The 23,704-nt window shown below is 39.1% G+C and overlaps 1 protein-coding gene across 4 annotated transcripts in view; it reads right to left on the bottom strand.

The window, feature by feature from the left end:
• The window catches only part of Arhgap26 (Rho GTPase activating protein 26), a 459,434-nt gene that overhangs the window by 198,470 nt on the left and 237,260 nt on the right, over positions 1-23,704 (bottom strand). For all 4 annotated transcript variants that reach the window (XM_042692003.1, XM_042692006.1, XM_042692004.1 and 1 more), the window contains exon 12: positions 22,482-22,518. In XM_042692003.1, the coding sequence (XP_042547937.1) occupies positions 22,482-22,518 (37 nt within the window). The remainder of the gene's footprint in view (positions 1-22,481; positions 22,519-23,704) is intronic.

Here is a 23,704-nt window from a genome sequence, read left to right as displayed (position 1 = left end):
GTCATAGTCCTCAAAGGAGTTTATGGGAAGAGGAATAATCACTGTGCACAGTGCTTTGGGAGCTACTGAGACTGACTTTGAATTTAGCATTTAAAGAGCAAGTTTGTGAAAATTGTCTTATTCTACACATTGATGAACTCTGCTCTGCAAAAGGACCACTTTCTGACCCATAAACGTCAAGAAATATTTTGAAAAATTGGAAAAAACCTGGCCTCAGTGGTTAAAACACAAGGCATAAGCCCAACTAGTTGAAAAACAAAGACAGAGTTGGGCAAAAGCCTGACAAGGCAAATCAGTCCTGGAGGCTTTTTTGGTGACATTGTCAGAAATAATATCCCTATCTGTAGAAGTAGTATGTGGTGGAAAGGATTAATGGAACTTTCAATATGTGTGCAGGAAGGAATTTAATTCCAACACCTGTATTAACTATTGCTTTGCAAAAAAAAAAAAAATGGCAAAAACAAGAACCCCTGCATTCAATTTCTGAGTAAATTATTGTCCTTTTTTTCCCCTCAATGTTAGAGTTACTCCAACTTGCTATATGCCAGCAAAACCCCTTTACACAGAACTTGCACATAAACTTTGGTTGTCTAAAGTCAAATGTATATATCTTTACATATTACAAAGCCAATGATTATGATCAAGGTTGCTCTCTGCTAGACAGAAATTTGTTATAACGGTACATGTTTGAAAATTATTTTCAGCTTTGTGTTAAGAAGTGGAGCCCATATTAAACAAGAGTTTCTCCAACAAAGAATTCATGAAATACAGTTTAGCGACCATTGCATTGTTCTAAATCTCTAAACTAGAAATGGCACAAGTTACTACAATGCATGCCCCCAGCACTTCCCATCTCTGGGTCTCAGTTGCTTCTCTTTTATATACACACACTCACACATGTGCATGTGTGTGCACATACAGTTTGACTTCTGGTTTCCTGCTGACATCACAATTAGGTTACTAATAACAGCTGTTTCATTATTTAACATGGACTGAGGACCATTAATGTGACAGGGACTACAGTGTACACATAAGCAGATCATTAGCCCTGATCTCTGCCTAGTGGGTACATAATCTAAGTTAATTGAGATCTCCTAGTCTGAAAAGTAAATTCCCACTAAAAGGTTTACAGCATTGTCACCACAGAGCACAGTTTACAAATGACAGAGAAAGTGGCCGCCAGATGGAAGCGGCTGTCCTTAATCCCCTCAAGCAGGTGATTCAGCTCTTTCCCTGAGCCAAGGCTCAGAAAAGGTCAGGGATTTGTTTGCAATTTCTGTATCCTTATAATCTCCAGAAATAATCTCTCATTAAATATCTACTAGGCTTGCATTATTCCCTTAATTTGACTTTCGATGACTTGCTGCAGGATCTGTGGTTCCCAGGGTCGATGCCTCCGTCCTATGGCTAAGGCTTATACTGGCCTTTCTTCCTCCTTTAGCCTTAAGTTCACTCTGCTCAGGTTTGCACTAGGCAGCTCATACTGTCTTGTACTAAATGATGTCCAGGCCAACTAAGAAATGTGCCATCCTCTGAACTTTTACTTTGATCTTTGAAACTTTGTTTCTGTATCTCCTTTTAAAAGATGAAAAAGGAAGAGCCAGAATCACACAAGCTCATTTTGTCAAAGTTCTGTGGAGAATGTAAGAACATAGTAAAAATGGGTAAACGTTTAGTAAACTTGACAAGTTTTAGGTCAAATCAAGAAATGGAAGAGAGTGCCTGAGAGACTAGGTCTAGGCTATCATTCTGAAATGAATTCAGAATCACAGACTGACTTCTGTACCACAAGGGGCTGAAAAGAACCACACAAAGCCAGGTATAATCAAATATTTTTCTTGTCCTAATGAAAGAGTCTGGTAAATCCTTGTAACCATGACTGTACCTACCATAATTATGGCCAAAAAGCCACCACCTTGCTCTGTAGCTGCTCGTACTCCTAACATATTTTCCCTTGGCTCTTATCATCCTTTTATTTTTTTCTAAATGAAGCTGTAGGTAGAAGAGATGGTGCTGATAGTGGTGCGCATGCATGTGTGTGTGTGTCTGTGTCTGTGTTTCTGTGTCTGTCTGTCTGCATGAACTGTAACAAAGCCATGAACAGTACCTTTGGCACTGCCTTTCTTGCTCATAACCCCCTATGTCCAAATTATCACCAAGTCCCTCAATTTTATCTAATGTCTCTCCATTTTGCCTAGCTCTCTCCATCACCACCACCACTTCCTGACCCTATATCCATCATCTATTGTAGACCAACTGCACAGCTTCCAAGCTAGTCTCTTCATACCTCCCCTTGTTTCTCATTATCTGTCCTCTACCTTGTAATACATGTGACCTTGAGAAAATCGGACTATATTTCCATGGTGCCATTCTACCTGTGATACCACACTGTTCTCAAGAGGATAACCCAAATCCTAACCTTGACTCAGTAGTGGTCCCAGGTGGCTACTCAAGGGCCTCTGCACAGGCTATGAGTGGATCATACCTAAGTCTCTTTGGCCCAAGTAACAAAGATATCCCCTCAAGCCTCCTCTGATCCCCACCCCCCACCCCAGGTTAATATTCCATATCACATTTGGCCATAATGCCAGTCTCTTTCAGAATATACCATACAACTACAAAGTTGTATTTCTGTGACTGTGAAAAACATATTTAATATCAAACTAAAATATGCAATCATGAAGACAATGGTCCACATATCTTTACTTATTTATTTCCTTCTCTATTATATTTCTTTCATTATGTATAATAGTGTTATTCTGTGTGTGTGTGTATGTGTGTGTGTGTGTGTGTGTGTGTGTGTGCGCGCACACACGCGCGCTCTCAGGATACATGGATAGGAAAATCAGTGACTGATTAGAGTTGATGAAAGTCAATATTGTGGAGTCAAAATGGCCTTTTAAAATTCCAGCTGATAAAACCTCTATGAGACTAGATAAGTTATTTAAGCTCTCTGGTCCTTGGCTGTGTCATCCTTTGTGAGGATATAAAGGTTAAATAAAGAAATGAATGGCCTGATCTAACCACTTCCTTCCTTCCTGTGCCAATACAAAGAGGTATTACCACCTACTAGTACAGTCCCAAGAATGATTCCAAGAGAAAGGAAAAACAAAATCTGTGGAAGCCAAAATATGAAAGGGGGGAAGATAGACCAAGTTACAATTTTCCTGGGCTTTTTAAAAAATTCCTTAGGATATCTTTTCATTGAACACAACATGTCTGAGTCTAGGGTTAACAGGGAGTCTTTTCCATACTAGGCTAAGTAGACCATGGACAAAGCTACCAGAAAGCAAAAATGCTTTTTCCCCTTAGAGACTTGTGCTTCCCAAAAGACCTCACTCTTCAGCCCAAGTGGTTTTCTTAAAAACCACTGGCCTGCTATTACTTAGCTTCAACCCTCAGAACTCAGAAAAACAAACAATGAGGCAAGAAATGGCTAAACACTAATTTTGTATGCAAGAGACTTTCCATAGTATAGGTTGTCTGATCAACATACAGTCTGCAAGAACAGCACTATGAGGGAACACTTCAAAGTTACTGTATATATGTATCCTAGGAATTCTAATCAAACATTCAGAAGACAAATCCATTGACAAATGAGGGGGCTAATACTCTAGTTTCTCTTTAGAGCATATAAATCTTTAGCCTTATGCCCTAAGTGAAGAACCTCATCATCTAAATTAGTCTTGTCATACATTAAAAAGGATTACCACTTTAAGCTGGTATTCAACAGCATTTTGCCAGTCAGAATTTCCACCATCCACCAGGAATATTCAATTTTCTTTTAAAAAGTTGTTTTGTCCTCATGAGAGTGACATTTTCTTTAACCTCTACAAAGCAGTCCTTGATATAGTTGTGATGTCCAGAGGAGACAGGAAGACCTGGAAGTCTAACTACTTCCTTACGATCATCCAGCTTTATGATGATCATCCAAACACTTCATTGTGGGAACAGATGATGTGGCCTCCAAGCAGTTGCATCAGAAAAGCAAGTCTCTTTGAAGGAAAGCTGTGGCACTAATGGACAAAACACCATGATGCACAGGCCATCCTAGAGAATCTGGCAAACAATCTACCTCTAGAGAAACTGTTGCCTCATATCTGGGGAAAGTTTACTATGTTCATGTTGGTTGAAAGTTTACCAAAGAGGACCTCACAGACAGGTGAGATATCCAGTGAGAACATGCTGCTGGCCAACGAAGTGTCAGCTGCCACTCATGATGGTACCATTGCTCCATGTGAAGCCATCATGCCAGCCCAGAACACTGGTCTTCTCCCAGGCTCTAACATCACCAGTAAAGTCACCAGGGACATCACTGAAACCCTGAGTGATATGTAGCTGATAAAGACTGGAGGCAACATAGGAGCCAGTGAAGGTGTGCTGCTAAATGTGCTGAACACCTCTAGCTTCTCCTCTGGGCTGATTATCCAGCAGATGTTTGACAATGGAGCATCTACAACTCTGAAATGCTTGATAATCACAGATGAAGCTGTGTTCTCGCTTCCTAAAGGTGTCTACAACACTGCCAGTGCTTGTGGACTGGTACCCAACTGTTACCTCAATGCTTCAATTCTACCATCAATAGGTATAAGGGGGTCATGGCTTCGTCTGTGTAGACTGACCACTTGCCAAAAGGGTCAAAGCTTTCTTGGCTGATCCATCTGCATATATGGTTTACTGCCCCTGTGGCCACAGGCAAGGAAGACTCAGGAGATAATTTGGGATTTGGGTCTCTTCAACTAATCAAAAATCAACTCACTCAGTTTATTTGCAAATCAAGGCCATAAAGGCCTACATCTCATAAGCAACAATGCATCATCATTCCTTCATTATGTGAGAGAATGGCATTTTCTGAATGTGCTGGAAGACTACATGAAGGTGCAAGAAAAACTCATGAAAGTACAAGAAAATCCCTCCTGTCTAGAGGGTTATGGGAGCTTATTTGGGGGGACATGGAAGCCAGTCTGGAGGGACATAGGAGATTGTCTAGAGAGACACAGGAGACTGTCTGGAGCTCCTATGAGTAGGCCATCTCCTGGGCAGCTGCAGATGCAAACTCTTACTGCAGAAATTTACTCAATTTCCCAGTATGATTTGCTCTTTCTAGTCTAGCCTGCTTTGTTCATTGCAAGTTTAATCAATTTCAGCATCACTAAAGACCATGAAGAAAAACACCCACACTGAAATAATCACAGAGTCACCTGGAAGATGGCTTTCTGACTGGCTCACACACGCCAAGAAAGGACCAGATGCACTCATGCCCTTTCTCCTTATCATGCAAAGCTCAGGGTTCTAAGGTTCTCCGAGTTGTAGCCCCTGGAAAACCAATCTCCATGATGGTGACTATCACAAGCTTCCAGTGTGGCCCAAGAAACATAGCAAGTAAATTTTTAATAATTCGAATCTAAATTCTCTGCTTTGGCAATTTCAATCCTAGCTCAGGGGCCTAAGACCCGATTTTGCTCCACTACCTAAGATGCCTTAGACATTTCTTTGGCTAGTATTAGTTGAACCATGCAGGCAGATAGCTATGAAGCAGCTGCTCAGTAAAATCAAGAAAATGTGGTGCATACATATACATATAACAGAATTCTAAGCCTCCATCAGAAAGAATGACACCACCCCATTTGTTAGGAAATGGAAAGACTTGGAAAAAATTATATTAAGTGAAGTAAGCCAGACTCAAAGAAACATAGGCCCCATGGTTTCCCTTATCTGCAATAACTACAATATGTCTAGGACAACCAGAAGAGGTCAAAAGCTATGTACATAGGAACATATAATCTGATGCTAAGCAAAACGGACTCCAAGATAGGGACATGATATTTTATCTTTTTTTGTTGTTCTTTTTAATGTACTTATAATGTGATTTTTTTTTGTTTCTGTGTATGAAGAGTTCTTTCCCCATGGTACAACCCCTGTTGTCACTGTATTTGATTCTGGTGTCCTGCATCTTGTATATACATTTTTTTCTAATTTGGGGAGGGAAAGGGAAATAACAAAATGCTGAAATAAGGATACAGGATGACCCACTGTTGCAATGCGATGTACAAGACAATATATTGAAAATGAATTTTACAACTTTGCAGGGGTGGGGGGAAAGGAGTGAGGAGCTAGGGAGGAAGGGAGGAAAGTGGTGGTAGGGGAAAAACAAAGAAGGGGGTAACAATGCTCCATAGGAAATGCACTCATTACCATGCTTATGTAACTAACCCCTCTGTATAGTATCTTTACAATATAAATATATATTAAGAACAAAAATAACTAAAAGGATAGTACACATACTACTATTTTAACAATGTGTAAATATCATTAATAATGCTGACAAAATAGAACCATATAACTTTAGTGGATAAGTGGGGTTGAGAGAGATGAGGGAGAATGATTGAAGGGGATGACATTAAACAAGAAGTATTGGAAGTGGCGCAGTGGCTCAAGTGGTAGAGCACTAGCCTTGAGCGGAAGAGCTGAGGGACAGTACCCAGGCCCAGAGGTCAAGCCCCATGACCAACAACAACAACAAAAAAGTATTATACTTATAAACTGACCTGTCAAATTGAAACCCCTTTGGATGGGGTTTCAAGATAATAAGAATACTAGATAGACAACAACTACTATTTATGTGGTGATCAATAAATACTTTCAACTTGGAGTATTGATATTAAGATGTATCTACAACCTTAATCTACAACCTTATATTTCAATCTAGCTGTCTAGTTGATTCATACCCAATTTCATGTGATTCTTATGATAACCCTATTGGGTAAATGTTGCTACTTTTCTTAGTAATAACTCCTTGCTGTGTTTTCACACTAATGAGTAAAATGAGGTATAATACATAACAGTTTAGAAACTAAATAAGCTGCACTTATTTGATTTTTCCAACATCTCTGTTAAGTTTTTACAATGAGAAAAACCAGGCTCACTATGTTAAGTAGTAACACTACTAACAGTAACTAACACTTACTGACACAGACTATTTGCTCTGAGTTATGCACTTAAAAGCATCAGCTTATTCTCCTCTTCACCCTCCTTTTCCTCTTCTACCTCTTCATTCTCTTCTTCCTTTACCCTGCCTCCTCCTCTTCTTCCTCTACTTCCTCCTCCTCCTCCTCCTCCTCCTCATCTATGTTTTGTAGACAGGAACTCTAGGCTCAGTTAGATTTAGGAGCTGCTATAAAACCATGGTGTTAAGCAGTAGGGAAGCAGGGTTCTTACTCAATCTAATTCTTGAATTCATTCTCATCTACATTTTGCAGAGTTTTACCAGTAGTCAGAAAGATAATAGGGATCAGGTTTTCTAGACCCTTTTTCTATTTTAATAGCATTTCTCAACTCCATGAGACAAAAGAAGCAAGGTGTAATCTTTACAATGTAAATCCCTGGCCCTCTCCCTGAGATTATACTTTACTACCTAGTGGGTGGGATGTGAGAACACCACTTGGAGAAACAGGAAGCAACTCATACTATTATCACTACTGACAAACAAAACTGATTATTGGCTTAGTCACCAGTCAATATACCACCTTCCCCACTGGACACAAGTGATTCACCAACGCTATGGATCTTAACATATAATCTTGGCTTGGGCTAATGAATATACTCACAAACATTTCTGCTAGCTACATGTCTATTTTAATAAAAAGAGAAAGCTACTGATTTATCATCCATGTTATGTTTCCTTTTTAAATCAATGGAAGTAAAAGAGGATAAACTGACTTACAGAAATGGTAAATAATACTAAATGCTGTGCACATGCATTAAAAATAGATCATGAAGGAAATATACAAATAATACATATGAGAGGCTAGGCACCATATTAAATCTGGTTGAAAGGACAAGATGGAGGGTACCATATCCTACCAGTGGTCTCATTCCTCTAGCCATGTTTGATTCCTCACTTGCCCTTACAGCACATATCTAACTCTCACCTCACATATACTCCATTAGCAAGCCTGTCAGTAAAAATTAAACATATATCTAGAATCCAACTACCTCTCACCAGACTCATCTCTAATACCCATACACAAGTCTACATCATCTTTTCCCTGGACTGCTGTGATAACCTCTTGCTTCTCTTTTCAACCCCTAGAGAGTTTGCTTTGCATCAGCAGCCAGGGTCATCTTTTAAAGGCACAGTCAGCTCGAGTCATTCCTCGAGTTATTGTTCATAGTGCTAAGAACACAATCTAATTACTGACCTCATATGGTCTAGTTCTAGTCTACTGGATCACTCTCCTCCAGGGTTTTTTCCATGCAGCCACAGTGATTCTTCTTAATAGTTCTGGAATATAACTAATTCCTCTTGACACCCCAGGGCCTTTGCCCATGCTGGTCCTTCTGTCACCCATACTCATCTGTTAATTTCTGAGAGACCTCCTTCCTTCCTTTCAGGTTTCTTCTTATATATCACCTCATTAGAGAAGCCTTCCCTGCTCCAGCTAGCTGAACTAGCTCATTCTCTAGCCACTTGCTTTTATTTCTTTATAGTGTTTATTGCCACCTAAAATTACACCTTGTGCTAGTCATTTCCTGTTGATTGTCCATTTCTCTCCATAGTGTAAGCTCCACATTACATAGTGGAAACTTGTACTTATCCCAACAATATGGACAATTTTTATGTATCAGTATAAACAATTTTTAATACTTTAAAAAACTTTCTTGTTAGTATATATTTCTTCTTTTTAGTATAAACAAATTTAATTAAAATTTTAAAAAATAGTATAGCAGAGACTTTAGCTCCTTTGCTCATGCTGACAGTTCAGTAATTGCTTCCTGAATGAACAAGTACAATTCTCTTACTTTAACCAGCTGAGACATCAAGAACCAATCGGTTAAAAGATCTCCACAGGCCAGTAGCCTGAAGTGGGAAGCACCTGTATGAACACATTAGTACCTGCTAAGAGTTTAGGGCCCTGCTATGGAAAGCATGAGAAAAGCAGCACTGACTGGATCACATTCATGCCCTGACCTCCAGCACCAACACTGCCATCAGAATGTTCTTCCCAAGGGCTACCAGACACGTCAGCACATACTTTCTTTCCCATAGTTTTGAGAGACAAACAGAGAAAAATGAACTTAAAGAGATATACAGTAAAGAAAGTAAGATAGTAGCAGGAAAAGAGATGAAATGCTCCCTGACCCTCTCAGTCCTCCACTGAGGTAGGAGGCTCTGGAATAGCTATAAAGGCTGTCCCCATTCTCAGCAAGGGTAAAATGGCCAAAGGTGGCAGGCAGCTTGTCAGTTCTTGAGTAGCACAGGCTGAGCTGAGGGTTGCACGTCTGCTTAGGAGGAGGTATTTCCCGTGATACTCAACATCTGCAAGCTCTCAATTCAATATAACACCTCAAAACTGAAGAGCTGTGTCCGAGCAAGGCTTCATCAGATGGGTAAGGTATGGCAGACAGCTTCATAAAAATCATTTTTTCAAATGACACAATGCATATCAGACATTGAGTACACTCACCAATAATACATAGTACAAGCTTACCAAATCTTAACTATTACAACTGAAAGCCTTCACTTGGTGGCTAATGGACAGCAGTCAGTCTCTGTCTCAACAATCTTTTGCACAGAGCATAACGAGTTAAGCAGCAGCTAGGGACCTGCTCATTGTTGCCTGGCTACAGCCCAACCTAGGATGCCAAGGGTTGACTCACACCTGTCCAGGATGTAGTCTGCTGTCAGTACAGAGCCCATGTCATGAGGGAAAGGGGGATATCAGGCCAAGATAAAGTCACGCACTGGCTGCTTCTGTCAATCTAAAGCTAAGAGAGTGAATTTCTTAGGTATCTTTTAGGAAAGGCAGAAAAGCTTCTGATTTTCCAGGCAAGCAAAGGAGCACCATTACTCATCCTATTCTTGAGAGACAGAATCTCACCACATAAAATAACTGGGAAGCCACATTATAAAACCTCTGAGAAATGTTTCCTCTCTCTCCAGCCTCTGCCCCCAGACAGACCATTCTAGAGCTGAGGTGTCACTGCTCAACTAAATATAATTTGAACTTAAAGCAGCCACAGCAACTGGGTTGCACACAAAACTCCTCATAGAAAAGCAAGGTGCAGAAAGTCAGCACCTGGGCAAGCTAGAATTACACCTTCTTGCCTGACTGAGGTTTGGAAGATGAAAGTGATGGCTACAGGAACCTGTATGGCTCAGAAAGGAAGGAGAAGAAAAAGGGCTAAGAAGGCCTCAGGGGGAGCTGGAAGTACAGCAAGCAAGCATGTGTCTCCATCAGCTCAGTCTTGGCAGGCAGGGATGGAAAGCTGGAGGGGAAGGTGTGCTCAGCTGACTGACTCGTGGACCAGTGCAGAAGAGGCCAGGCTGCCATGCCCATTAATGCTTCCATCCTTCTCAGGTTTAAAAGGGGAAATATTCTATTTATAAGCCACCCACCAAGGGAGACCTGGCAGCGTTGAAATGGCTCTGATCCCAAAGGGATCCTGGTTACAGTGGCTGTCTCCTTCTGCCTCTCATATGTGGGTGTTCTGACAGCAAAAGGCCGAAGGTGACTGAAATCAAAAGGGAAAAAATACTCCTTTCTGACCTGTTACTTTCATAAAAATGTAGACCTCTGGTAATGAAGGCGGAAGGCTTTAGAAATCTTTTAAAATAGTGCTCCAGCATCCCTTCCTAGTCAAGGCTTTCTCTGTGGTCTTCAAGAATAAAACTCTTTTTCTATTTGACAGATCAAGGGAAGCAAAAACACAGAGATGAAGGGAATGAAGAATTAGAAGCACAACAATGGGCAAACAGAGCCATGGTAACGATGGCCCTATCCCTGCCCATCTCTTCCCCTGGTACTCAGTCTTGATCTCATAAAATAAGACAAGCATTAATAAGACATCAGGGAATAAGGGCCTAAAGTGTTGGAGTGAATATAAGAGAAATAACACAAAGAGTAATTCTGTTATGTTCCTGGATCCTGGGACAGTGCAGTATGCTTGTTAAGAGAGCCTGGGAATCTAGAACCATTACAACATGTAGTCCTGGCTTGCCACACATTAGGAACAAGTATGTTGTAATCACAACTACTTCTAATAAAGAGGGTCACTTAGAATATGAAATAGCTCATTAGCAACAAAGAACCAGGTAGGTCAGGTGTTAGAGGTAGCTGATAAAATTCCTTGCAGCCCCATAGGATTGCTACACAGGACAGGATAGTGGTGGTCAGGGCAAAATCCCATGCTTAGCAAGAACAGCAAAGGAAAAAAAACAACTTTGGCAATCAGAGTGGGTTAAGCTACCAGCTCCCATGCCTCTTCAGTACTCACCATGATCTCTTTAAGCCTGTTGGTTGAGCTGCAAACCTAGCTATTTTGAATAGCATTTCTGCAAATGGCAACCATTCATGTATCACTCCTACTCCCTCTACCAAAACCTCATGCTATCTTGGACAATTTCTTAAATCTGAATTAGGGAAAGGACAGGAACCACGAAATGGTGAGACAAAGGACAAAGGGTGAACCAATACAACAGCAATACTCACAAGATAATATACAACTTGGGGGGACACTAGGGAGAGGAAAAGTGGGAGAAAAACAAGGGAGAGGGTAACAATGTTCAACAAGAAATGTACTCACTATCTTATGTATGTAACTGTAACCCCTCTGTACATCACTTTGACAATAAAATTAAATTAAAAAACAACTTTCTGTTAAAGAAAGAGTTAACAAACTGTGTAGCCCATGGGTCAAAATCACTCATTCAGAAAGCTTTGTTGGATAGTTGTTATACATTGAAAAAAATGAATGACAGGAATGTAAAACAGGTTTGGTTGGAGAGTGGGAATCAGTGGGAAGGCAAAGGAAAACAAAAAGGAGGGTGAATGTGATTGAAGTACTTAAATATTGTTTGAGAACACAACAATGAAACCTGTTGAAACTGCTTTAGGAAGCAGGAGGCAAAGGAAGAGGAAGACTGATTGATAGAGAAGGTCTATTTGATCTGGGTACAATGTATGGAACGTATGGAACAACTCATGTGAACAAAAATGTTTAACAAAGTTTTATTGGAAAACATCTGTATCACTCATTTCTCTACTACCTAGAGCTGTTTTCACATGACAACTGTAGAGATGACCATTTCCATAAAATGAGAATGTTTACTCTCTGATCCTTTACTGAAAAAGGCTTATCTCTTGTGCTATGTAATAACCTTTATAAAATCAGGGGTTTGTAAGTAAGTATTCAGGCCTCCCCACACATATGAAATAGTCACATGAATGAGTCTAAGTGGTAACTTAAAATGATTGTGTGATATTAACACTGAGAAACATAACATTCAGGATTAAATGATTTAACTCTCATAGGTACCAAGATGGAAAAATAGCAGGAGTTTGACTACTTCCTTCATTTCCTCATTGTTCCTTTCAAGCAGTGCTCTCAATCCACTCCTTTCCAGTGAGCCTTTTCTTTTTTGTTTTAAGGGAATCATTGGCATAGCTAGATGATCATAAAGATAATTACCAAGAGTAATTAAGCACTAACAACACTGAGCTCATGTGGCAGGGGTTATAAATACTCCCAATTTTTACAGAAAGGGAAATGGGAGCTTGAAGAAACCCAGAACGTCTCCAAGTTCCATGGCCAGCCTACTAACTACACTGGCCCCACAGTGCCCCTAATGGACACATTTCTCTTCAATCCATATGGCCCAAAAATACCCAAAGAAAACCTTAGCAGATATGCATGAAGACTCACGTACAAGGATACACAGACCAATGCTATTCAAATAGTAAATGTCTAGAAAGGACACTGACATCCAATAATAGGATAGAATCTTATAACAGAATATTAAGTAACCAATATAAATAATACTGATAAACAATTTTCATGCTGTGTAAAAGTTTTAAAGCAGAATGATATTCAGTATAATCCCAGTTAAGAGTGTGTGTGTGTGTGTGTAAGTATGTATGTATAGCTATGCCTATGATTCCCTCAAAACAAAAAAGAAAAGGCTCAATGGAAAGGAGTGGATTGACAACATTGCTTGAAAGGAGCAATGAGGAAACTGAGGGAAAGTAGTCAAACTCCTGCTATTTTTCCATCCTGGTGCCTATGAGAGTTAAATCATTTAATCCTGATTGTTATATTTCTCAGAGTTATGTATATAGATCTATATCTATATGTATATATGTATATAGATCTATGTATATAGATCTATATAGATATATGTCTATATAGATATATGTTGACATATATCTATATAGATCTATAGATATAGATCTATATCTTCAGCAAAACAAGACTTCATGAAAAAAGGCAAGAAGTAACTCTGAGATCATTAGCTGCTTTTAGTGAATTTTTTTGAATCACTACAATATTTCCTTAATATTGCACAATTCATATTATTTTACAGCAGTAGAGAAAATGTATATACATGTATATATGATGCGTGTGTACAGCACACACACACACACACACACACACACACACACACACGCACACACACACAAAGTAATGGGGCTTGAACTCAGGGCCTGGTGCTATCCCTTAGCTTTTTCACTCGAGACTGACACTCTGCCACTTGAGCACATATTCCGTTCTGGCTTTTTGGTGATTAATTGGAGATAGTCTCAAACTTTCTCACCCAGGATGGCTTCAAACCACAATCCTGAGATCAGAGCCTCTTGAGTAGCTAGGATTACAAGCATGAGCCACTGGTGCCCAGCTGAAAAAACATTTTTAAACATCCTTGAGAATGAAGTTACTTGAAAAGTTGAGGCAGGAGGATGATAAATTCAAGACCAGCCTGGATTACATAATGAGAGCCTATCACAAAAAACATTACTACCAACAACAAAAGAACTGAAGTTTACGGATACAACACAGAAAGTTGTTTGTCTAGTTATTGTTCCTTCCATGTGAATAATAAACTAGAAGGTCACATAATTGAGTTAACATTACAAATGATAATGGGGGAGGGTGAAGTACGAGATTACAAGCAAAGTAGAAGGATGTGGATCAAGTGGTACCGCACCAGCTGAACACTCATGAAGGAGGCCTTATGTTCAAACCCTGATACAGTGCGGAAGGGAGCGAAATATGAAGAATGAAGAGGTTGGAAAGGTAGGAAGGAAGTTGCTATTAAGTCATTCTAGCCTAGTTGGAATCCTATTCTGAGCTCACTCTCAGTCCCATCGGCTCTGGGCATTCTGTCTGCACTTGGGGTATCATGTAAATAGCATGAATATAAAACACACTCACAGTGGGACTGGGCCATCTGCCTCCTGTCTTCTAGCACTCTGGGCCTCCAAGGCAGATCATATACTTTTCCATAAAGGCAGAGATCAGCTCTACTTACAAGCAATCTTACTACTCAGTGCAACCTGCCACAATAAAGTATCAGAAACATTCACTGAATGAGGAGCTATAGGAAACCTGGGCACTCATCTTTTCTTTAATCTCATTGTTAAAGGTTCTGGTGGAGACAGAGAAGATTATTAACAAGAGTGTGAAGTAGAGTGAACTACTGCAATGCCATCCTGAAAAGTTAGATGGTTGGCAGTGCTGTGCCCTGATGTGCAAAAGAAGGCATGCCTATAGAATGAAGACATACTCCTTTGAACATACTCTCATTAGCCTGTGGATTTGAGTTAACTCCAAATTGAGGAAGGTTGCACTGTGAAGACCAGATTAGCAGACTGGGTCCTCTCTGTCCCAAATCGTCAGCCTTCGGCCTTCAAACAGCTTGGAAGCAGAGGGAGAGCAGCATTTTTTAAGCTAACTAATCGTTGTAGAGTTGAGTAGACAGTTAACAGTAATTAACTTTGGTCTTGGAAGAGATCAGCTCAAATGGTAAGATATCGCCATTCCCTTACTCTCTTGCACTGGACTGGCCTATCTTCTCTGATGATTTTCTGTACTTCAGATGAGGCTATAGAGAAAGAACAGCCTGGACTGTGAACAGGCCATTTTCTGACTTGCCCTCCTACTTATGATCTTGGCTCATTTCAATATGAAATGGTTCTTTGGGGAATGAAATATCAGTCAGGGCTGGGTATGCAACAAAAAACGAAGATTGCAGGAAACAAACATTGAGACTGGAAAGGAAAACAGAGTAGACAGGAGAAGACTACTTGCCCAGTGCAGAGCCCCACCCTTCAATAGTAAAGTCTTGGTGACTCTGCAAGTGGTCACTTCCTCAGTAATGAAAGTCAAAGACAAATACACTTTCATCCTCTTCCCTATCTATACTCTCATTTCCTCCCTTCCAATTTTCTACTAGGTGAGAGAATAAGCACCAGGATTGCTCCGGGTAACAGATCCACATTCTTCAAATTCTAGGAGCAACCAGAGAAGATTCTCCAGTGGGAGGAGAAGTCATGATGACAGGTTCATAGGACTGGCAAAACAGCAGGTTACTTTCTCAATTTCATATTCAGAGCCAGCCAAGAACATGTAAGATCTCTCATTCCTGTAATCCTATTCAGGAGGCTGAGATCTGAGGATCATGGTTCAAAGCCAGACAGGGCAGGAAAGTCTGTGAAACTCTTATCTCTAGTTAACCACCAAAAAGCAGGAAGTGGAGCTGTGGCTCAAGTGGCAGTGTGTTAGCCTTGAGCAAAAGAGCTCAGGGATAGCACTCAAGCCCCAACTTCAAGCCTCCGGACCAACACAACAAACAAAAAAGCAAAAACTCAATAGACACTCACTAATGGTTTGAAGAAATGAAAAGATGCTCAAAGCTTGTGGAAGATATGACTTACTATTATAAAGTATTTATTTCCTCCAAAATTAATCTACATAATTCAATATAATACTAAGTGAAAATTACTTTTTTGAGGAGCATATTGAATTTATCCTGAAAGGATAATAGTCTACAAATAGCTAAGTCAGCCCTTTAAAAGGACAGTAAGAGGAGGAGACTTAAACTACTAGATATTAAGGTTTGGCTCCTTATTATTACATTAAAAAGAGAAGTGTTGGCACAAAGGAAAAGGAAGGAAGGCAGGAAGGCAAGAAGGACTTAGATATACAAATCTAACATACAAAGCTAGCACCACTAATCGATGGGAGAAAGGAATGGAGAATTTCATGAAAAACTGACTCTTGTATGGATATAAATAAGAATGATTCTTCATGAAACATCACACAGAATGGTAGTATGAGCTGGATTAGAAATACACACTAAAAGACATACTTATAAATGTAATAACAGTGGTAAATGCAAATCTTTTTGACATGGATCAAAAAGGCCTTCTTCAAAAAACTACTTGAAAATCATACAAGACAAAAAAATTGTATAGATCATGAATGCATAAAAAACAGAACTCTTTAGTCAAAGACACCATAAACATTATTAATAGCAAATGGAAGGATGGTATATATTTAAAATATCTAAAGCTGAGCTGGGGCTGTATATCAGGGTGAGAGCACTTGGCTAGCATGCATAAGGTTCTAGGATCAATCCCTAGCAGTACAAAAATAAAATAAAATGTCTAAAAGTTTAACATTACAAATCAACAAGAAAAGGATGGAAATTGATGTCAAAAATGGACAAAGGGCATGAGCAGGCAAATAACAGATTGGAAAACCTAGGAAACTAATTGGCACGTGAATAGTTGCTCAAACTCATTAATTAGCAAAGAAATGAACAACAATGAGTTATCACTTTATCTATTTGAATGGCCAAAAATCAGAAGGCCAAAGAGCAGTAAGAGTTGACAGAGATAGAGGAATTTGCATGTATGGCTGAGGGGACTTTGGTCCAACCAAAGTTGGAGAGCAGTATGAGAACACAGTAATCTTATGCACAGATCAGCAATGTGAAAAGCATCACCCAAAGACATTCTTACACAGAAGGGCATGTACAGGAGTGTTCATTATGGTGGTGACAAGTTGGAGGTATGGGGAAATGATATACATGTCTGCAAAAATAGATAAAACTATGGAATATGCCACAATCAGAAAGCATCAAAAAGGTAAGGATACAAAGAAGGTATAAAGAGATATGGATGTCTCCCTTTAACAGAATCCTGGGGGTAGAGGGTAAAGAAAGAACATAAAGTAAACATAGCCACTGATACAACTTTAAAACACAGACAGATAAAAGATACACACTTTCTATAATGCACTTTAAAAGTACACACTACAACAGTGGCCTCTAGGGGAGTTCAGCAATATAAGTAGGAGATAGATATAAAAGGGAAAAATAAAAGAAATGAAATATAAAAGAGAACTAATGGATCAAGGGACTTGTGATAATGTGGCAGCAGCAGGGGAGTATGACTAAGACTCTCTACCTGAAATAAAAACAGAGAACAGAAAAAGAGAGGAAAAAGAGATCTGCAAGGTCCTATGCATGTGTTTATCTGCAGCCATTCTCTCCTTGGCAACTCAGCCATTTGGAAAATACCAGCAGCTGACAGACATTATTCATGGTCCTGTCTTATACCCCTTAGGCACTGTCTTCCCTGAGGGAAACTTCCAGAGGAAAGCTAGGAATCCACAAGTGTCTGAAATGATCCGCCCTTCAGAACATTCTGGCTCAGTGATAAAATGTTTGCATTCAAACTCATCCAAAATATGTTCTAGAAAACAAAACACTAGACATGTAGGATTTAGATGCTAGACATTTGGAATTTGGTAAAGAGCAATGCCTTATTCTTAAATTCCTATGAGACTGGCTTCTTACCTTCAAGAGTTCTGATTGTGACAAGAACTGAAAGAGGGCTGCATAACTAGTAAGACGCTAAGCAATAGTGCTACCTGTCAGGTGAACCCTGTCACAGAGGTGAGCATGGGCTAAAACTGGAAGTTCTTAGAATAAATAGGCACCACAAGACAACTTTGGGGCTAAGGTGTCACTCAGCGATAAAACACTTGCTAAGCAGACCCAAGGCCCTGAGTTGGTTCCCAGGAGGAAGTGGGGTAAGAAACTGCATGATGTGCAAGAGGGATACTAATGTTTTTAAAACACACACACGCGCGCATGCACACACGCACACACGCACACACACACACACACACACACACACACACACACACACACACACACACACACACACACCAAATGCATACTTTTTTACTTTTGCTATCCTAGAAATCAGTGGATAACAAAGCCCTAGAAAAATCCTTACAAATGGGGAAAAAAGACTTGGAAAAAATATTAAGTGAAGTAAGCCAGGTGCAAAGAAACACAGGTCCTATGGTTTCCCTTATTTGCAATAACTAGTATATGTCTGAGACAAGCAGAAAAGGTCAGATAAGATGATGTTAAGCTTTCATTAAATAGTTCTTTTACATCTTTGTCTAGGTTAATTCCTAAATATTTTATTTTGGGGGAGGTTATTGTGAATGGGGTTGCTTCCTTTATTTCTCTCTCTGCTTGTACATTGTCAGTATACAGGAAGACGACTGATTTTTGTGGGTTGATTTTGTATCTTGCTACTTTGCCAAAGTGATTTATGATTTCTAAGAGTTTGGGGATGGAGTTTTTGGGATCATGAAGGTATAGTATCATGTCATCTGCAAAAGGGATAGTTTAACTTCTTCTTTCCCTATGCAGATCCCTTTAATGTCTTTTTCTTGCCTTATTGCCCTGGCTAAGGGTTCCAGGACTATATTGAGGAGGAGTGGAGACAGTGGGCATCCTTGCCTTGTTCCTGATTTTAGAAGAATTGGTTGTAGTTTTTTCCCATTAAGTATAATATTGGCTATTGGTCTGTTGTATATGGCTTTTATTGTTTTAAGGAATGTTCCTTCTATTCCTATTTTCACTAGGGCTTTTAACATGAATGAATGTTGTATTTTATCAAAAGCCTTTTCTGCATCAATGGAGATAATCATGTGATTCTTGACCTTGGCTCTGCTGATGTGTTAGATTACATTGCAAAGCTCATAGAACTCATAAATGTTATAGACCATGATAGACAATTTGTCCCATGGAAGTTAGAATGTGTTTGTGATTTTAACTAAGCATCACTATCCCACAATACTGTGAAATTTGGGAAATTATGTAACCACTTAATCACAATAAAGAATTTGAAAAAAAAAATGATGTTAAGTGAAATGAACCCCAAGATAAAGACACAAGTGGTTTTTTTCTTATTTGCTATTGTTTCTAATGTATTTATAAGGTACCACGTGATTTTTTTGTTGCTTTGTATCTCCCTCCCCCACAGTATACCCTGTTTTCACTGTATTTTATGTTGGTATAATTTGGGGAGCAGAAGGGAAAAAATGAATTGTTAAAATAGGGATACAGGTTGAACCATTACAGCAATGAGATGTACAAGACACTATGTCAAAAAACAAACTTTACAATTTAGGCAGGAGAAGGGAAGGGCAGTGGGAATGTAGTTGTGGAGATGGGAAGGAAGGGATGGTAGGGGGAAAACAAAGGAGGAGGTAACAATGCTTGATAAGTGAAGTAAGCCAGCCCCAAAGAAACATAGGTCCCATGGTTTCCCTTATTTGCAATAACTAGTATATGTCTGAGACAAGCAGAAATGGTCAGATAAGTTGATGTTAAGTGAAATGAACCCCAAGATAAGGACTCAAATTTTTTTTTCTTTCTTGCTATTGTGTCTAACATATTTATAAGATATTTCTTTGTTGTTTTGTATGTCCCTCCCCCACAGTATAACCCCTGTTTTCACTGTATTTGATATTGGTATAATTTGTGGAGGGGAAGGGAAAAACCAATTGTTTAAAAAGGGATACAGGTGGACCCATTGCAACAATGAAATGTACAAGACGTTATGTTGTAAACGAACTTTACAACTTTGGGGGGGTGGGGGAAGGGAAGGGATGGGAAGAGTTGGGAAGGGGAAACAAAGGAGGAGGCAACAATGCTTGATAAGAAATGTACTCATTATCTTGCTCATGTGATTGTAACCCCTCCGTACAGTATTTTCACAATAAAAACTTATTTAAAAAATGAAAAAAAAAAACAAGTCCTACTTAAACTACTCGTGGAAGACAGCCAATACTTTTTACCCCATCCTTTACTCTCCTGCTGGCAAGATAGAAAAGCTAGCAATTAATGGGCTACAAGACACCCCAGGGAAGCACACCTCCCCCATCTGCACATAATAGGATGCCAGAAGTTGCGCAATGTTGCACAAGTGTCTGGATTTTCCAAAATGAAACTTTTGTATTGTTCTTCTATTAACAGAAGTAAAATAATACTCTATGTTTAACAGTAGAGCTCTTGAGGCCAGACAAAAATTAATCAAAATTTTGTTCCCTGAGCTTACTAGACCATTTCCTCACCTACCAAACTAGTTAAAACTATCCAGTTAGCCTGAATGGATGCAATAAATCCCTATTCCTATGACATAGTAAGCTGCCACTTACTATTGCCACAAAAATACATGTTAATTTTAGAGAATGAGCATTTCAGAGAAATAGTTCAACTACAAGGTTGATGACTCATAATAATCTACCCTCATCCTCCTATAGTGTGATGATAAAACATATTTCCAAATATTTTTATACCAAATATTTAGATTAGACAATTTGTTCCACTATATTCACTGTTCCATTGCCTACTTCAATCAATAACACACTTCTAAAAATATATTAAGATCTCTTGTTGTTTATAAAGGCTGTATATAATTCCAACATTTATCTGATCAGACTCCCTTTGGATATCTACATTGACTTCAGGTTTTTAACATTATTATCAAATGCTTCAGAGAGCTTTTTGTTTGGAACAAAAATCTTTGCACTTGAGGACAAAAAAAAAAGTTTTTTAAATGTTTCTAAAATGGAGTCCAGAAATGCTTCCAGAAATGGCAGAACCAACTGGTATGCATACCAATAGAATAATTCCAAATAACCCTCCAATATGCTGGCATGTAAGCAGAGAGAAGCAGGTTTGTATGGTTAAAAGGTTGAAGTGCACTTCTGGTTCTATTTACACACACTGCAACATCTCTTGCAGCTCTTTGGTCCTTATAGAAGCAATATATCCCACAATGAGGTCTGGTGTAGGCATCTGCTAGTTCTGCCTGCTTGGTATCTATCTCTGTTTTCCTAATAGCTTCCCAACTTTCTCTCAGTAAATCACACAGATCTCACTTCAGGAAGCACTATTGAAACTGTAAATCAAGGTAGGTGGGTCCAAGCTAGTCCAACTTGATAGTATCTTTCCTGGGAAGCCAAATCATCAGAAGACTGAGGGAAGTATTGCCAATACTCCAGAGCTTTATCATCTTGTAAACACTAATAGTATCCACTATTACTCAGTGGCTCCTGACTCCTGAGTTTCTAGAGCTGGTGGATTTCTAAGCCTGTGCATTCCATTATTTTCCTTACTATGAGCTATGTAGCAGCGCCCCTTTCTTCACTGCTGCACTGTGGGTAGAGTTTACCTCAGATGTTCTACAGTAGTCCTTTTGCAATCAGTGGAGGAAGGGGTAAAAGGGGAGGATACTTCATTTCCTTCAATATTTAAAATCTTTTCCCTCGTTTAATATTTGAAGAAGAAGAAAAATCACATTTTTCTCTCAGAAGGCTTCTCAACCTATCAAACAGCAGTCATTCCAAAATTCCAGATTACTGAATATTTTATGTTGTATACTTTGCATTTGTATTTTCTAAAAAAAAAAAAAATCTGTAATTTGGGGGAAATGAAAGAAGGAAAATTCTCCATCTTCTATTTTTTTTTTTTTAAGCTCACTCTTTTGTCCATTGGAAGAGGCACTATCTGGTTGATTTTCCAGACACTACTGAAATTCATCTAGGTCCACCTTTAAATTTGTTTTCCGAGTGGATTTTACAAAGCAAATCTGAAGCCAGGGGACAGGATTTCCTTTGTATTCTTGTAACAACCTGGAAGGACTTTGTGTTGTTTTATTTTTTTTTCCTCTCCTATGTATGCATCAAGGAGATAATCAGCCCAAATACTTTGTCAGTAGGATTTTCATTATCATTTCATGGCCTCTACAAGGTAAACAAGGTTACCTATGCCCTTGAAAATCATGATTACCAAAGTGCTCAGCTCCTGCAGCAGGGGAATATGATAGATCTTCTACAGAGGCTGCCCAGGGGCATTTCTATGAAGAGGAACAACATTACATTTCCCATTTCCACTCTTTCCTCTCCAAAGACACACAAAACAAAGTGAGTTAGTAAGCCATCACCCACAACAGTCACTGTCTCTCCAGTCCTTTGGGCAGAATGTACAGGAAACAAGGGCACTTTGGCTCTCTTAGAACATTGAGCTCTTGGGGTATGAAGTATCAGTAGATAAACTTGACTTGGTGATTGGTGATATAACTTTAAGATTCTCTAGTATTAAGAGAGATAATCTATATGAGAATGCTATATAAAGTGGGGTTATTTAAATATGGTAGTCCTCTGAAAGCAGTGAGAGGGAAGGAAACATCTCCAACTTCACTAGGGAAATGGGATTGACACCCCCCCCCCATGTGCCCACAGCACCTCCTGGTGGTTCACCCCCCAAGTAGCAACTTCTCAAAGCCCCTCCCAACACTAGCTGAAGAAAATGATCTAATCATACTTACACCCTTCGCTCTGACTGTCTTTGTTTGAGTTGTAGACCTGAAAAACAGAAATAGAAATTTACTTGTATGCATTTCATACCACCCTCCATTGTACCACAAAATGTGCAATGCGATTTCTTCCCCAAATAAAAACTCCTTTGATACTTACTTCTCTATACTTTAACAAGTCTTAAATGTACATGTATCAGTTACATATGGAATTATATTCTAAAAAAAAAAAAATCTTTTCTAAAAAAAGCACTAAATGCTATGTATAAATAAAAAGGAAGGAATTTCAAATTAGTTACAAATCACTAAGCTTTAAGTGTGTACAAAGCAATGTGCTAAGCAATTCATGTGGATTATCTCACATAATCTACACAGCAATCCTGCTTGGTAGAAGCTGTTATTATCACGGTTGTATAGCTGGAGAATATAAGGCATAGTGAGGGGAACTAAGGTCCCATATCCAGTTAGGGACTAAGTTAGGGAAAAGATACATCATAAACTGTCAAGTGTTAACACTGAAGAAAGGTACTAGCCATTTTTATTCTATATGCTTTTGTAAATTTGAATGTTATATGGAGATGCATTACATTTACATTAAATTCACATAAAATTTACATTAAATTTGCAAGAAGTACAAAAGGGATAAAAACTCAATATAGTAAAAGAACACATGACTTGCAATAAAGTAGAAAATGATATACTGCAAGGATCAGCAAGCTACAAAAAGGATGAGATAGTGAATATTTTCAGCCTTGAAAGATCAGGCAAAAACAACATTATGAGGGGCTGGGAAGGTGGCTCAGTGGTAGAGTGCTTGCCTTGCATGCATGAAGCACTGGGTTCGATTCCTCAGCACCACATAAGCAAAAAGAAAAAAGCCGGAAGTGGTGCTGTGGCTCAAATGGTAGAGCACTAGCCTTGAGCTGAAGAGCTGAGGGACAGCACCCAGGACCAGAGTTCAAGCCCCACGACCGGACCAAAAACAAAAAACAACAACAAAAAAAAACATTATGAAGGTAGTTATATAATGAGAGAAAACAAATAATTTTGACATTTAAAAAAGTATAATAATCAAGACTTTTTGAAACATGAAATTTACCAACAAGAAGAATCTGATTGGATTTTTTTTATATATTTGGAAGGAGAATAGTAATTCACCTTAACTGGAGTCCAAACTGTGTGTTCAGAAACAAGTAATGGGCTGGATTTAATCTGTGGCCATTTTTGATTTATCT

This window comes from Dipodomys spectabilis, unplaced genomic scaffold (genome assembly GCF_019054845.1).
Source record: "Dipodomys spectabilis isolate Male_0828 unplaced genomic scaffold, ASM1905484v1 ptg000147l, whole genome shotgun sequence".
NCBI classification, from domain to species: Eukaryota; Metazoa; Chordata; class Mammalia; order Rodentia; family Heteromyidae; genus Dipodomys; species Dipodomys spectabilis.
Note: the sequence above shows the minus strand (reverse complement) of the source record. Positions and strands in the feature narration are given on the sequence as shown.